This window comes from Sapajus apella, unplaced genomic scaffold (assembly GCF_009761245.1).
Source record: "Sapajus apella isolate SASKATOON/1434 unplaced genomic scaffold, GSC_monkey_1.0 scaffold110, whole genome shotgun sequence".
NCBI lineage: Eukaryota > Metazoa > Chordata > Mammalia > Primates > Cebidae > Sapajus > Sapajus apella.
This window is the reverse complement of record NW_022437050.1, coordinates 92,917-105,663: the sequence shown is the minus strand read 5'-3', so window position 1 is coordinate 105,663 and position 12,747 is coordinate 92,917. Positions and strand designations below refer to the sequence as shown.

General features: G+C 41.7%; 1 protein-coding gene across 3 annotated transcripts in view; it reads left to right on the top strand.

Annotated features, from left to right (window-relative positions):
• TTC1 (tetratricopeptide repeat domain 1) overlaps positions 1–12,747 on the top strand; it is a 59,535-nt gene that overhangs the window by 36,496 nt on the left and 10,292 nt on the right. For 2 of the 3 annotated variants that reach the window (XM_032259536.1, XM_032259535.1), the window contains exons 6-7: positions 5,908–6,056; positions 8,008–8,062. In XM_032259536.1, the coding sequence (XP_032115427.1) occupies positions 5,908–6,056; positions 8,008–8,062 (204 nt within the window). Of the gene's footprint in view, positions 1–5,907; positions 6,057–8,007; positions 8,063–8,635; positions 9,107–12,747 lie in introns of those variants that run through there. The other variant, XM_032259537.1, reaches the window with a different exon arrangement.

The following is a 12,747-nucleotide window of genomic DNA, read 5'->3' as shown; positions in this document are numbered from 1 at the left end:
GGTAATATTTAATAGTCATCTTAGAATAACTGTGCTTTTGAATGGATAATTCAATCAATGTCTCCTATGCTGGTATATACGTGAAGAAAAATTCAGTCCTCTAGCCTGGGCATTGTGGCAAAACCCTGTCTCTACCAAAAATACAAAAGTTAGGCAGGTGTGGTAGCATGCACCTGTAGTCCCAGCTACTCGGGAGGCCGAGATGGATCACCTGAGCCCAGGAGATTGAGGCTGTGGTGAGCCATGATTGTGCCACGGTACTCCAGCCTGTGTGACAGAGTGACCCTGTCTCCAAAAGAAAAGAAAAATTCAGTGCTATCTTGGCGACAGAACTCATGGAATAGAATTTACTTGTTGTGGTCCCTAATTACTTTCTGTTGAGATTCAAATTGAAGATCGTAGCTGCCATTAGAGCATTTGGATCTGTGTATTTTGAGAAGGGGGACAACTGTGATGAGGGACAGTTTCTGTTAGTGAATTGACAGTCTTTTCGGGTGTCATAATTCTTCCATCCTACTTCCCATCATGTTTTTACCCTTTCAGATTCTACACAATGAATCAAGCCCTTGCTATATGATATCTAAGTTCTATTAAGGTCTTGTCATCCCACCAACTTTTATGGAGATACCTCAGACATGGGATCACTACAGTTGTATTGTGGTTTGTTTTTGTTTTTGTTTTCAAAAATTGCCTGATAGGCCAGTCAGGCGTCTTGCCTCTCTAACCAACTTCATGTGGAGAATACACATAATCACTTTTTCTTGCATCTCAGTCTCAGAAGTTTTTCTAGCAAATCACTGTTTTCGTTTTATATTTTTTCAGTTTTTCTTCTTTGGATAATAGTTTCTGGGAGCGGAGTTGAAGAGAACCCTATATGTTCTCTAGATCCCCTCTTACACTAAGCATGTATTCCCCTGCTGTTACCAGAAAGTGGTCCTGATCCAGATCCAAGAGAGGGTTCTTGGACCTCTCACAAGAAATAATTCAGGGCAAGTCCATAAAATGAAAAAGCAAGTTTATTAGAGAAATAAACAAAAGAATGGCTACTCCATAGGCAGAGCAGCAGTGTGGGCTGCTCAATTATGTAAACCTATAGTTATTTCTTGATTATATGCTAAACAAGGGGCAGATTATTCATGAGATTTTCAGGAAAGGGGCAGAGATTTCCCAGAACTGAGGCCCCCTCCCCTTTTTAAGGGGTAACTTCCGAATGTTGCTATGGCATTTGTAAACTATCATGGCACTGGTAGGAATGTCTTTTAGCATGTTAATGCATTATAATTAGCATACAGTGAGCCGCGAGGGTGACCAGAGGTCACTTCCATTGCCATCTTGGTTTTGGTGGGCTTTCACCAGCCTCTTTACTGAATCCTGTTCTATCAGCAGGGTCTTTGTGACCTGTATCGTGTGCCAGCCTCCTGTCTCATCCTGTTACTTAGAATGCCTTAACCTCCTGGGAATGCAGCCCAGTGGGTCTCAGCCTTATTTTACCCAGCCCTTATTCAGGATGGAGCTACTCTGATTCAAATGCCTCTAACACTTCTATTTTTTTCTCTAATTAATTTGGTGCCCTCTCTACTGGCTCTCTTTTCTTTATATTTGGTATTTCCTTATAGTATCTAAATGAAACTGTTTCTATATTATAATATAGAAAACCACTTCTGATCTGTTACAAAGTTGGACTGGAACTAATTCTGAATGTACTGTTTTGTTTGAAAGAAGTTATTTAACCTATTTCCTTTATGTGAGGATGTGTGGGTTTGAGAAGTTTAAATTAGGAACAAGCTGCTGGTTTTCAGAGCTGCTTTCTCTGTAACCAGATGGTGAAAAAAATGCGTTGTAAGCGTGATTAGCATGGTATATTGTAAGACATAGTTCATTTCCATATGAAACAGTTTACTTCCAGCTGCAGCCCAAAGTAGGAACCTTGCCTAGAAAATGAGAGAAAGGAGAAGAAAGTGTTTTCCAGCCAAAGTGTTTTCCGGATTTTTTGGACTTGCTTAAACTAATATTTATGTGGTTAGACATGGTCATTATGGATATATGCATTGTATTCATGGGCAAATTACATTTACGTCAGTATGGTTTGTTTGTATTGAGAGCCCCCAACAACCCCCACCCTACACACACACACACACACACACACGCACACGCACACACACACACACACTCACACACTCTCCTTTCTCTCTCTCTCTCTCCCCCCCACTTTCTCCCTCCCTCCCTCCCTCCCTTTCTCAATCTTCTCTCTCAATTCATAAGCCTTGGCAAAGAACTTAGCTTATTTCTGAGGTCATATTGGAGCTCCAGGGTTTTCATCCTTGGCATAAAGTTTTAAGTTCATTCTCACCTCAGTCTCCTAAGTGGCTGGGACCACAGGTGCATGCCACCATGCCCAGCTACTTTTTTTTATTTTGTCTAAAAAACGGGGGTCTCCCTGTGTTGACCAGGGTGGTCTCATACTCCTGGGCTCAAGCGATCCTCCTGCCTTAGCCTCTCACAGTGCTGAGAGATTACAGGCATAAGCCACCATGCCAGGCCCGTTGTCTTTACGTATATTGAGAAGGAAAATCACCTTAGAGTGATATGCTGGTTTTAGAGGATTATATAAAGTAATCTTGGGGCTAGGCACAATGGCTCATGCCTGTAATCCCAGCACTTTGGGAGGCTGAGGCAGGCAGATGGCTTGAACCCAGGAGTTTGAGACCAGCCTGGGCAACATGGCAAGATCTTGTCTCTACAAGAAATACAAAAATTAGTCAGGTATGGTAACACATGCCTGTGGTCCCAGCTACTCAGGAGGCTGAGGTGGGAGGATCACCTGAACCTGGGGAGGTTGAGGCTGCAGGGAGCCAAAATTGAGCCACTGTGCTCCAGCCTAGGTGATAGCATGAGACTCTGTCTCAAAAATAAGAATAATAATAATAATCATGGGGAAATTTCTGTCTCTTCAACACATATTTGCATAATTAGAAGCTATCCACTAGTTGGAAAATTGTGGTATCTTGCTTAAAATAAAAGTTGGAGGTTTCTGTTTTTTAAAAGATGTAGTAGTCTGGGTGCTGTGGCTCATGCTTATAATCCTAGCACTTTGGGGGGCCGAGGTGGGCAGATCTCCTGAAGTCAGAAGTTTGAGACCAGTCAGGCCAACATGGTGAAACCCCATCTCTACTAAAAATACAAAAATTAGCTGGGCATGGTGGCATGTACCTGTAATCCCAGCTACTCGAGAGGCCGAGGCAGGAGAATCACTTGAACTCATGAGGCAGAGGTTGCAGTGAGCCAAGATTGTGCCACTGCACTCCAGCCTGGGTAACAGAGGGAGACTCTGTCATTAAAATTAAAAAAAAAAAGTAGTAGAGTCCAGGCATGCTGGCTCGTGCCTGCACTTTCAGCACTTTGAAAGACTGCAGCAGGAGAATCACTTGAGCCCAGGAGTTCAGGACCAGCCTGGGAAACATGCTGAAACCCCATCTCTACAAAAAAATACAAAAACTAGCCATGCATAGTAGCACATAATAGCTGTAGTCCAGCTACTTGAGAGGCCGAGGCAGGAGAATCGCTTGAACTCGACAGGCAGAGGTTGCAGTGAGCCAAAATTGCGCCTTTGCATTCCAGCCCAGGTGACAGAGTGAAACTTGGTCTCAAAAAAAAAAAAAAAAGAAATTAGAGTAACAAAAATACAATTAAGGGAAACAAAAGGAATATTTTCATGAAGATAAAAGCCAAAACTAACCAATTTTAAAATACATGCCATCTGTATGACAGAGTTTCTGTCTTCGACTTGTACTTCTGTCCTGTATTCTAGAGTCCTGTATCGCAGTGCAAAGTTGTTCTTTCTTTTTGGATATCTGGTAGGCACCTCATCGTTAACATGCCCAGCCCCCATACACACACACAACTTGCCGTTCGTTTCTTCCATTCTAATAAATGGTATTACCATCCATTCCCTTGCTTAAGTTTAACCTTTGGAGTCATCCCTGATTGTTCTTTTATGCTACATGGCTAATTAATTAATTAGCAAGTTCTGTGGGCTCAAATTTAAAGACCTACTTAATCTAATGTGGCTGCTATTTTTCCATCACTACTATTTCCAGCTTAGGCCAAGCCAACATCTTCCCTCACCTGCACCACTACACTGGCTTTCCAACTGATCTCACAGCTTTCAGTCTTGCCCCACCCACCCCCACAGTACAGCCAAAGCAATCCTTCAAAAATGTAAATCAGAGTATGTCTGAAGCTTGCTTGAAAACTTTGCAGTGGCTTCTCATCACACTCAGGAAAAAGTCCAAACTCCTTTCCCTGGCCACAAAGGCCCTGCATGGCCCTCCACTTCCACCTCTGGTCCCAGCCTAGTCACTAACATGCCAGTTACTCTTGCTGGTCCCTCTCCTGGCACACTCCTCCTTAGCCTTCCGCATGGCTGATCTCTCTCACATGGTCCCTCTTCATATTCTGAGACCACTTTCTGAAGTTATCTCATTTCTCACTTCACTTGCATTTACATGACCTTGTTTTATTTTTCATTATAGTACGATGACTATCTTAAATTGTATACCTGTCTACTCTTTCCTACTAGAATAGCATAAGGCTTCATGAGAACAAGGACTGTGTCTTGTTTACCACTATAGCCCAGAGATATGCTACATTGGATATATATATAAAGTATTAAATAAATGTTCACAGAAAGCATGAATTTAAAAATTAAGGATAGATTATGAGAAAATTAAAAAGGTCTAGAGCCAAGACATTGTTTTTTTTTTTTTTTTTTGGAGACCGTTTTATCCCTCTGTTGCCCAGGCTGGAGTACAGTGATGCAATCTCCACTCACCACAACCTCCACCTCCTGGGTTCAAGTGATTCCGATGCGTAAGTCACCTGAAAAGCTGGGATTACAGGCTCACACTGCCACGCCCAGCTAATATTTGTATTTTTAGTAGAGATGGGGTTTCACCATGTTGGCTAGACTGGCCGTCTCAAAGTCCTGACCTCAAGTCATCTTCCTGCCTTGGCTTCCCAAAGTACTGGGATTACAGACATAAGCCACCACACCTGGCCAGCATTGCTTTCTAATAGAAAAAGAAACAACTCGGAAGAAATTAGAAGAAATGCAGTATGTTGAACCAAAACATAGCAAAGGATTATTTCAAGGGCAACTGATGTTGGATAAGGGAAAGGATTTTATGCACAAACCACCTCATAGTGCTGGAGCAATAGTTTGATGGTTGAAGAAACAGTGAGGATTTAACTAGAAACATAATCTTAGTATTCAAGAGCTAGAAAAAAAAGAATGGTGAAGTCTGCCACCAGACTGGTTTCCCTTAACTCTTTAATTTGTATCTTCAGATTCTCTCTCATTCTTTCACTGTGCTCTTGAACTCTGTGTTCTGGCCTGTTCTGGTGCGGATAAATGACAAGTGGGCAAAAACCAGGACTTGGGGTATAAACCAGTATATGGCAAACTACAGCCACAAGCCATTCCAGCCTGCCGCCTGTTTTTGATAGCCTAAAGGCTAAGAATTATTTTTACAGCTTTAAATCATTGGAAAGCAAAAGAAAAATATTTCATGATAATGTGAAAATTATGTGAGCTCAAATTTTAGTGTCCATAAATAGTTTATTGGAACACAGCCACCCTTGTTTGTTTACATATTTTCTGTGCCTGCCCTCATGCTACAATTACATTGTTGAGGAGTTGCAACACAGATGGTCTGTCTGGCCCGCAAAGCTTGCAATCTTTACTGTCTTGCTCTTTACAGAATAAGTTTTCCAGTGTCAGGTATCCACTTTGATAAATGACTCTTCTTTTTGTACCCTTGGAGGATGATTGATGAAGGAATTTGATATAGCCAAAGGTATGTAGGCCCTTTTTCTTTATGATAAAAATTATTTCTTCTCTTCTTACAGCAATTCGGTTAAACCCAAGCTATATCAGGGCAATATTGAGAAGAGCGGAACTGTATGAGAAGACGGACAAGCTGGACGAAGCCCTGGAAGACTATAAATCTATATTAGAAAAAGATCCATCAATACATCAAGCAAGAGAAGCTTGTATGGTAAAACCTAAAATTTTTTAAAATATTTTTTCTTCTATGCCCTGTGTTGCTAAGTGAATCCTAAATAATCCTTTCAGACACAATTAAATTTCATTTCTGTGCTTTTGAGGAGCTTATCAAGACATATGGGAGGCCAGGCAAAACAGCTCATGCCTATAATCCCAGCACTGCAGGAGGTCGCATCGGGGAGATCACTTGAGACCAGGAGTTCGAGACCTGCCTGGCAAAACCCCATCTCTTCTAAAAATACAAAAAATTAGCTGGGGTGGTGGTGTACACCTGTAATCCTTGCTACTCGGGAGGCCAAGGCAAGAGAATTGCTTGAACCCAGAAGGTAGAGGTTGCAGTGAGCTAAGATCGTACCACTCTACTTCAGCCTGGGTGACAGAGAAGATCACTGAGCCCACGAGTTGGAGGCTACAGTGAGCTGTGATTGCATTACTGCATTCCATTATGGGCAACAGCTTAAGACCCTGTCTCTTAAAAACAAACGAACAAAAAAAGACTAAATCTCTGTCAGTAGTTCTCAACTGGGGTAGTTCTCAGGAACATTTGGCAGTGTCTGCAGACATTTTGATTATTATGACTGGGAAAGTCCTACTGCAATCTAGTAAGCATACAAAAGGGATGCTGCTAAAAATCCCACAATGCATAGGGAGACCCCACAACAAAGAGTTGTCCATCCAACATGTCAGTGGTGCCAGGGTTGAGAAACCCTGAGCTAGATGATTATTGAAGAACATCCAGCCAGGCACATGGCTCATACCTGTAATCCTATCACTTTGGGAGGCTGAGGCAGGAGGATCACTTAAGCCTAGGAGTTCAAGGCCAGCCTGGGCAACACAGTGAGACCCCCATCTCTAAAAGAAAAAAAGAAAAAGAACATCCAAGACTGATACGACCTTTTCTCAACAAATTAGATTGTATAAAGAAGGGACATCAACTTAGAAAATACAAATTAGGCTGGGCGCGGTGGCTCAAGCCTGTAATCCCAGCACTTTGGGAGGCCGAGACGGGTGGATCACGAGGTCAAGAGATCGAGACCATCCTGGTCAATATGGTGAAACCCCGTCTCTACTAAAAATACAAAAATTAGCTGGGCATGGTGGCGCGTGCCTGTAATCCCAGCTACTCAGGAGGCTGAGGCAGGAGAATTGCCTGAACCCAGGAGGCGGAGGTTGCGGTGAGCCGAGATCGCGCCATTGCACTCCAGCCTGGGTAAAAAGAGAAAAACTCCGTCTCAAAAAAAAAAAAAAAAAGAAAAAAAGAAAAGAAAATACAAATTAATTTTTTAAAATTACAAATATCATTCATAATCCCACCATCTAAATATAACACTGTAAACATCTGATTCGTATCCTTTCAGACTTTTTTTCTGTATGTATTTATTCGTTAAATTTGTATCACTGCCCTCCGTTAGCGTAGGCATTCTATTACGAGCTGGAAATAGAGGCAAACAAAACTTGTTTGTTGTTGTTTGAGACAGGGTCTCTGTCACCCAGGCTGGAGAGCAGTGGCACAGTCGTAGCTCACTGCACCCTCAACCTCCCAGATTCAACCAGTCCTCCCATCTCAGCCTCATGAGTAGCTGCGACTACAGACACATGCCACCATACCCGGCTGATTTTTGTATTTCTTGTAGAGATGGTGTTTCGCCATGTTGCCCAAGGTGGTCTCAAACTCCTGAGCTGGATCCTCCCAACTCAACCTTCAAAAGTGCCGGGATTACGGAATTCACCGCACCTGACCCAACAGAACTTTTGTCTTTATATAGCTCACCCACAAACACAAATACTTGGGTTTCTTTTTTTTTCTTTATTTAATAGGATCATAGACATATACTCAACTTGATCTTATTTCTGTATTAGGATTCTCATGTTTCTCAAATTCAAAATAAAATCAAAGGATTTTTTTTTTTTTAACCAACCCTTGTTTCTCCTCTTTTCCTCAGAGATTGCCTAAGCAAATCGAAGAACGTAATGAAAGACTAAAAGAAGAGATGTTAGGTAAGCTGACTTTTTACTTTCACTTGATCATGAACAGCTAGGAATCTAGGATGGGGACATCGTGAATGCTAGAGAAGAACACAACAGTCAGAAATAGTTTCGGACTCTGCCTTTACTGTGGGCTGCAATGCCACAAGGCTACTGATTTCTGAGTTATTTTGGCCCCAGAAGGGGCAGCATGGCTTAGAGAGGGTATCAGCTTTTTCAGAAACCAAATTTCCTTTTTGTTTTTCTTGGAAATTTTTCTTGCCTTCAAGAATTTAAGCATAATTCAGTTGCCCAGGATTATGCTTACATGGGATTAAAAATCCTAGGATACCACCAACCTGTATTTCAGATAACAATTACATAAAAACAGTTGAGTTTCTTCACTGAACTATCACTCCTTGAGGTTCATTAGGATGCAGTCAAGATCATGAGAGTTTTTATTTAGAAAATGGCACTCAAAGTCCCTTTAGTGTTTGAGAACACGAGAGGGCAGGAATTGGGAGTAAAGGGAAAGAAGACTGGGGTAGGGGTCAGGCAAAGGGATTCATCTGATCCATGTTGAGTTATTTCTCGTATTTGCCAAAGCATTTTATAGTTGGAATCAGAGAGCCTCCCATGAGCAGTCTGCTTGATTAAGAGGAGTGAGGGTTCCTGAACACAGACTTAAGTCTATTCCACTTGTAATCTGTATGATATTTTGCTGGTCAAGATCTGCCATGTATTTTCCTTTATGACTATTTTCTAACTCTGTTATTTGAATTACATTTAATAAATTGCAATCATGTGGCCCTAAAGGAAATAAGTTGGGCCTGCCTGTCATTTATGGCCTTCAGACATCAGTATCCAGAGAATGGGAACAGATTTCTCAAAGGATCATTCGGATAGCCAAGTTGATTGAGAGGAGGCCATTAACCTAGACTATTCAGAGTCTTTTGGCCCCGCCGGGTAGACTCAGACCACAAAAATTGCTGATTCAGACTTGAGATAGCTCTGGAGGCTTCCCCAGATTTTCCAAAAAAGAAGGGGGGTGGTGAGCTTTTCCCCTAATTTACATATTTAATTAAACTTGGCTGGGCACAGTGGCTCCTGGGTAATCCCAGCACTTTAGGAGGCCAAGGTGGGAGGATTGCTTGAGCCCAGGAGTTTGAGGTCAGCCTGGGCAACATGGTGAAACCCCATCTCTACAAAAAATTAGCCAGGCCTGGTGGCATGTGCCTGCCTGTAGTCCCAGCTATGTGGGAGGATCACTTGAGCCCAAGAGTTCAAGTTTGCAGTGAGCTATGATGGTGTCACCACACTCCAGCCTGGGCAACAAAGCACGTGAGACTGTCTCAAAAAAGAGAAGAGAGAAAAGAGCATTTTCTCATCTATTTTTATTAACAGTGATGTTTTAGTAAAAAAAAAAAAAATGTATTTGCATTTAGTATTTGAATTTCCTGCCAAAAAAGATAACCTTGTGAATGGCCACAGTGGATCTGGAAGGTGTTGATCTCTTAGTCCATTTTTTTAAAAGCAGTCCAGTAAGAGACTGGTGCAAACTGAACCTTACTGCCTATTGTTAGCTCCAGGTGCATTTAAAACTTCCATTTGTCCTTGTCTTTATAAATTCTAATGCATCAGACTTTTCTGTCTCCAAGGCTTTGGGTTTTTCTTATGTCATTCTCTTCATTTGAAAAAATTCAAATTTAATTCATTCCCTCAGTTGCTTCTAAAATGAATTCACCTACCATTAGACTTAACCAGCTTAAGTTGCTTGGTAAATAATGTGTGTTGTTACACATGGGTAGTTTGAATGTGTAGGTTCCTTTTTTCCCTTAATGAATATAAAAATCATGAATAAGATACTGCCCTAGGTGTTACCCCACAGTAGATAACCTAGAAGAGAGAAATCACACTATACATGGAATTTCAGCCCCCACAAGAGCTTTTGTGGTATTCTTTCCTCCTTGTTACAAATGACGTAACTTTAGTTCATGTTCTGTGAGATCCCTGGAGGCTAGACATTCTGAATGCAAATTAATATCATTTAGAAGTTCTGAGCAACCTTTCACAGTGGACTACATGATCTTTATGCTAGTTCCTGTTAACGCGATGGCTTCTATGAAGGATAAGCAGTTAAAAATTTTAAAAATCAGGTAGTGTGGGCTGGGTGTAGTGGCTCATACATGTAATCCCAGCAATTTGGGAAGCCAAGCCCAAGAGTTCGAGACCAGCCTGGGCAACATGGCAAAACCCTGTCACTACAAAAATTAGCCACGTGTGCTGGTGTGCACCTGTAGTCCTAAGCTACTCAGGAGGCTGAGGTGGGAGGATCACTTGGGCCCAGAAGATCAAGACTTCAGTGAGCCACAGTCATGTCACTGCACTCAAGCCTGGTGACAGAGTGACACCCTGTCTTTAAAAAAAATAAAATTATAAAATCAGGTAGTACGATGCCCATAGCTTTTATTCTTTTTATTCAGGGTCACTTTAGCTATTCAGGGTCTTTTGTGGTTCCAGACAAATTTTAGGGCTTTTCTATTTCTGTGAAGAATGTCATTGGTGTTTTGACAGGGATTACATTGAATCTGTAGATCACTTTGAGTAGTACAAAATGGTTTTTTATTTAGACTTGTTCAGTATTCTTTAACTTTATTTTTCCTTCATCTCTGCAGTTTTCTTTTTATTAGAAAAAAGAGCTATTTACCCATGGGGGAAAAAAATCCTGATAGGAATTACTAGTGGATAGAACAGTTATTTGCTTTGCCCTTTCTAGCCTATCATTTATAATCTTTAGAACAGAAGACCCAGGGTGGCCATTAGTCCTAGTGGCACAGTCCTTGCTGGTCACAGAAGATGATCATGCTAGCTTCAAGACGATCCCTTGAGGAAAGTGGTCAGCAGCTGGATTGGTGTCTATTTAATGTCCTTTTCTCTGGAATAATTAGCCTCACAGCCATAATAACCAAGGAATATAAGGTGTTTTGTTTTTGTTTTTTTTCTTTTGAGATGGGGTCTCGCTCTGTCATTAGGCTGGAGTGCAATGGCGCAATCTCAGCTCACTGCAACCTCCACCTCCTGGGTTCAAGCGATTCTCCCACCTCAGCCTCCTAAGTAGCTGGGACTAAAGGCATGCACCACCACACCCAGCTAATTGTTTTGTATTTTTAGTAGAGACGGGGTTTCTCCATGTTGGTCAGGCTGGTATTGAACTTTCAACCTTAGGTGATCCGTGCGTCTCGGCCTCCCAAAGTGCTGGGATTACAGGCCTGAGCCACTGCATCCGGCCCCAGAATATAAGGTTTAAAAGGACTTAAGGGCATGTATGGTTGATGGTGTGATGAGATGGAAATAGAGACCCTGGACATAGCATCCCAACAGGCTCAGAGCATCTTTGAGCAATTAGTCATTGATGCTTTATTTGCTTTTTTTCTAATGATTTCACAGTTTTCTTAAACAGCTGGGAAGAAAATTGGCCAGGTACAGTAGCTCATGTCTGTAATCTTAACATTTTGGGAGGCCAAGGTGGAAGGATTGCTTGAGCCCAGCAGTTCAAGACCAGCCTGGGCAACATGGCGAGACCCCCATCTCTGCAAAAAATTTTAGAAATTAGCTGGGCGTGGTAGCACAAGTCTGTGGTCCCAGCTACTTGGGAGGTTGAGGTGGATCACCTTAGTCCAAGAGGTCAAGTCTGCAATGTTATGATTGTACCAGCCTGGGCAACAGAGCCAAGACTTTGTCTCAAAAACAAAGAAAGAAAAATGAAAAGAAAAATCTCATGTGAAACCACAATATAGGGAAAACAAAGTAGAGTTTTATATGAATTCAAATGTACAGTATAGCATTTATAATCAGAATAATCAGGTAAGTTCAAGGACCAAAGACTTGAAGTAAGGTTGTATGTGGCAGACACAGCCTTTATGAGTATATCTGAGCCTTTATGGGTATATTCCATTGTTTCAGTTTTACAAGATTAAATATTTTGCTCACATAGGTAAATAGTAAAAAACATATAAAAGTAAAATTGATGAGACACTTTGAGCATCCCTGAAGCTCCTGCTCGACTGTAAGATACTTAGGACGAATTCCTAGTGGTACTGCTCTGCCCTCAGGAGTACCTGAGAGGTGTAGCTGTGGCACCTTCTGGGAAGCGTGCCTTCCTGGGGGTTGGTTCTTTACACAGGAGCTGCTGACATGAGTCATTCTTTTTGGCAGCCATGCTGGGAGAGCGAGAGATTTGTACTTGGGATGATGCTATGATCATCTAAACAAGCTTTGATCCTAAACAGAAAAGAATATAGGGTAAAGACATCTGTCATCATTTGCAAATTATTTTGTCCTATATGCTGGCCCAGCCAAGAAGTCTTTTGAGCAAGTGAAATTGTCAATAAATCTGTATGTGTATATTTTTGGTTCTTCCTCGATCTGTCATCTCAGTTTATTGAACTATAAGGTAGCAGATAGAATCATCTACTTTCTCCAAAAAGTAACTACTTTTTATATTGTCTAACAGGGAAGCTCTACCCAGGCAGCTTTATCCTTCTAATCACTAGAGATGGGTGTTTACAATTCATTTTTTAATATAAGCCCTCTCATCATGATTCTAATCACCAGCTGCAAAGCAAGTTACCTTTTGGGGCTGCATCTCAAATGTGGTGCCCAGAACATCAGCACCTGAGAACCTGCCAAAAATGCATGATATCAGGCCCTGCTCCAGA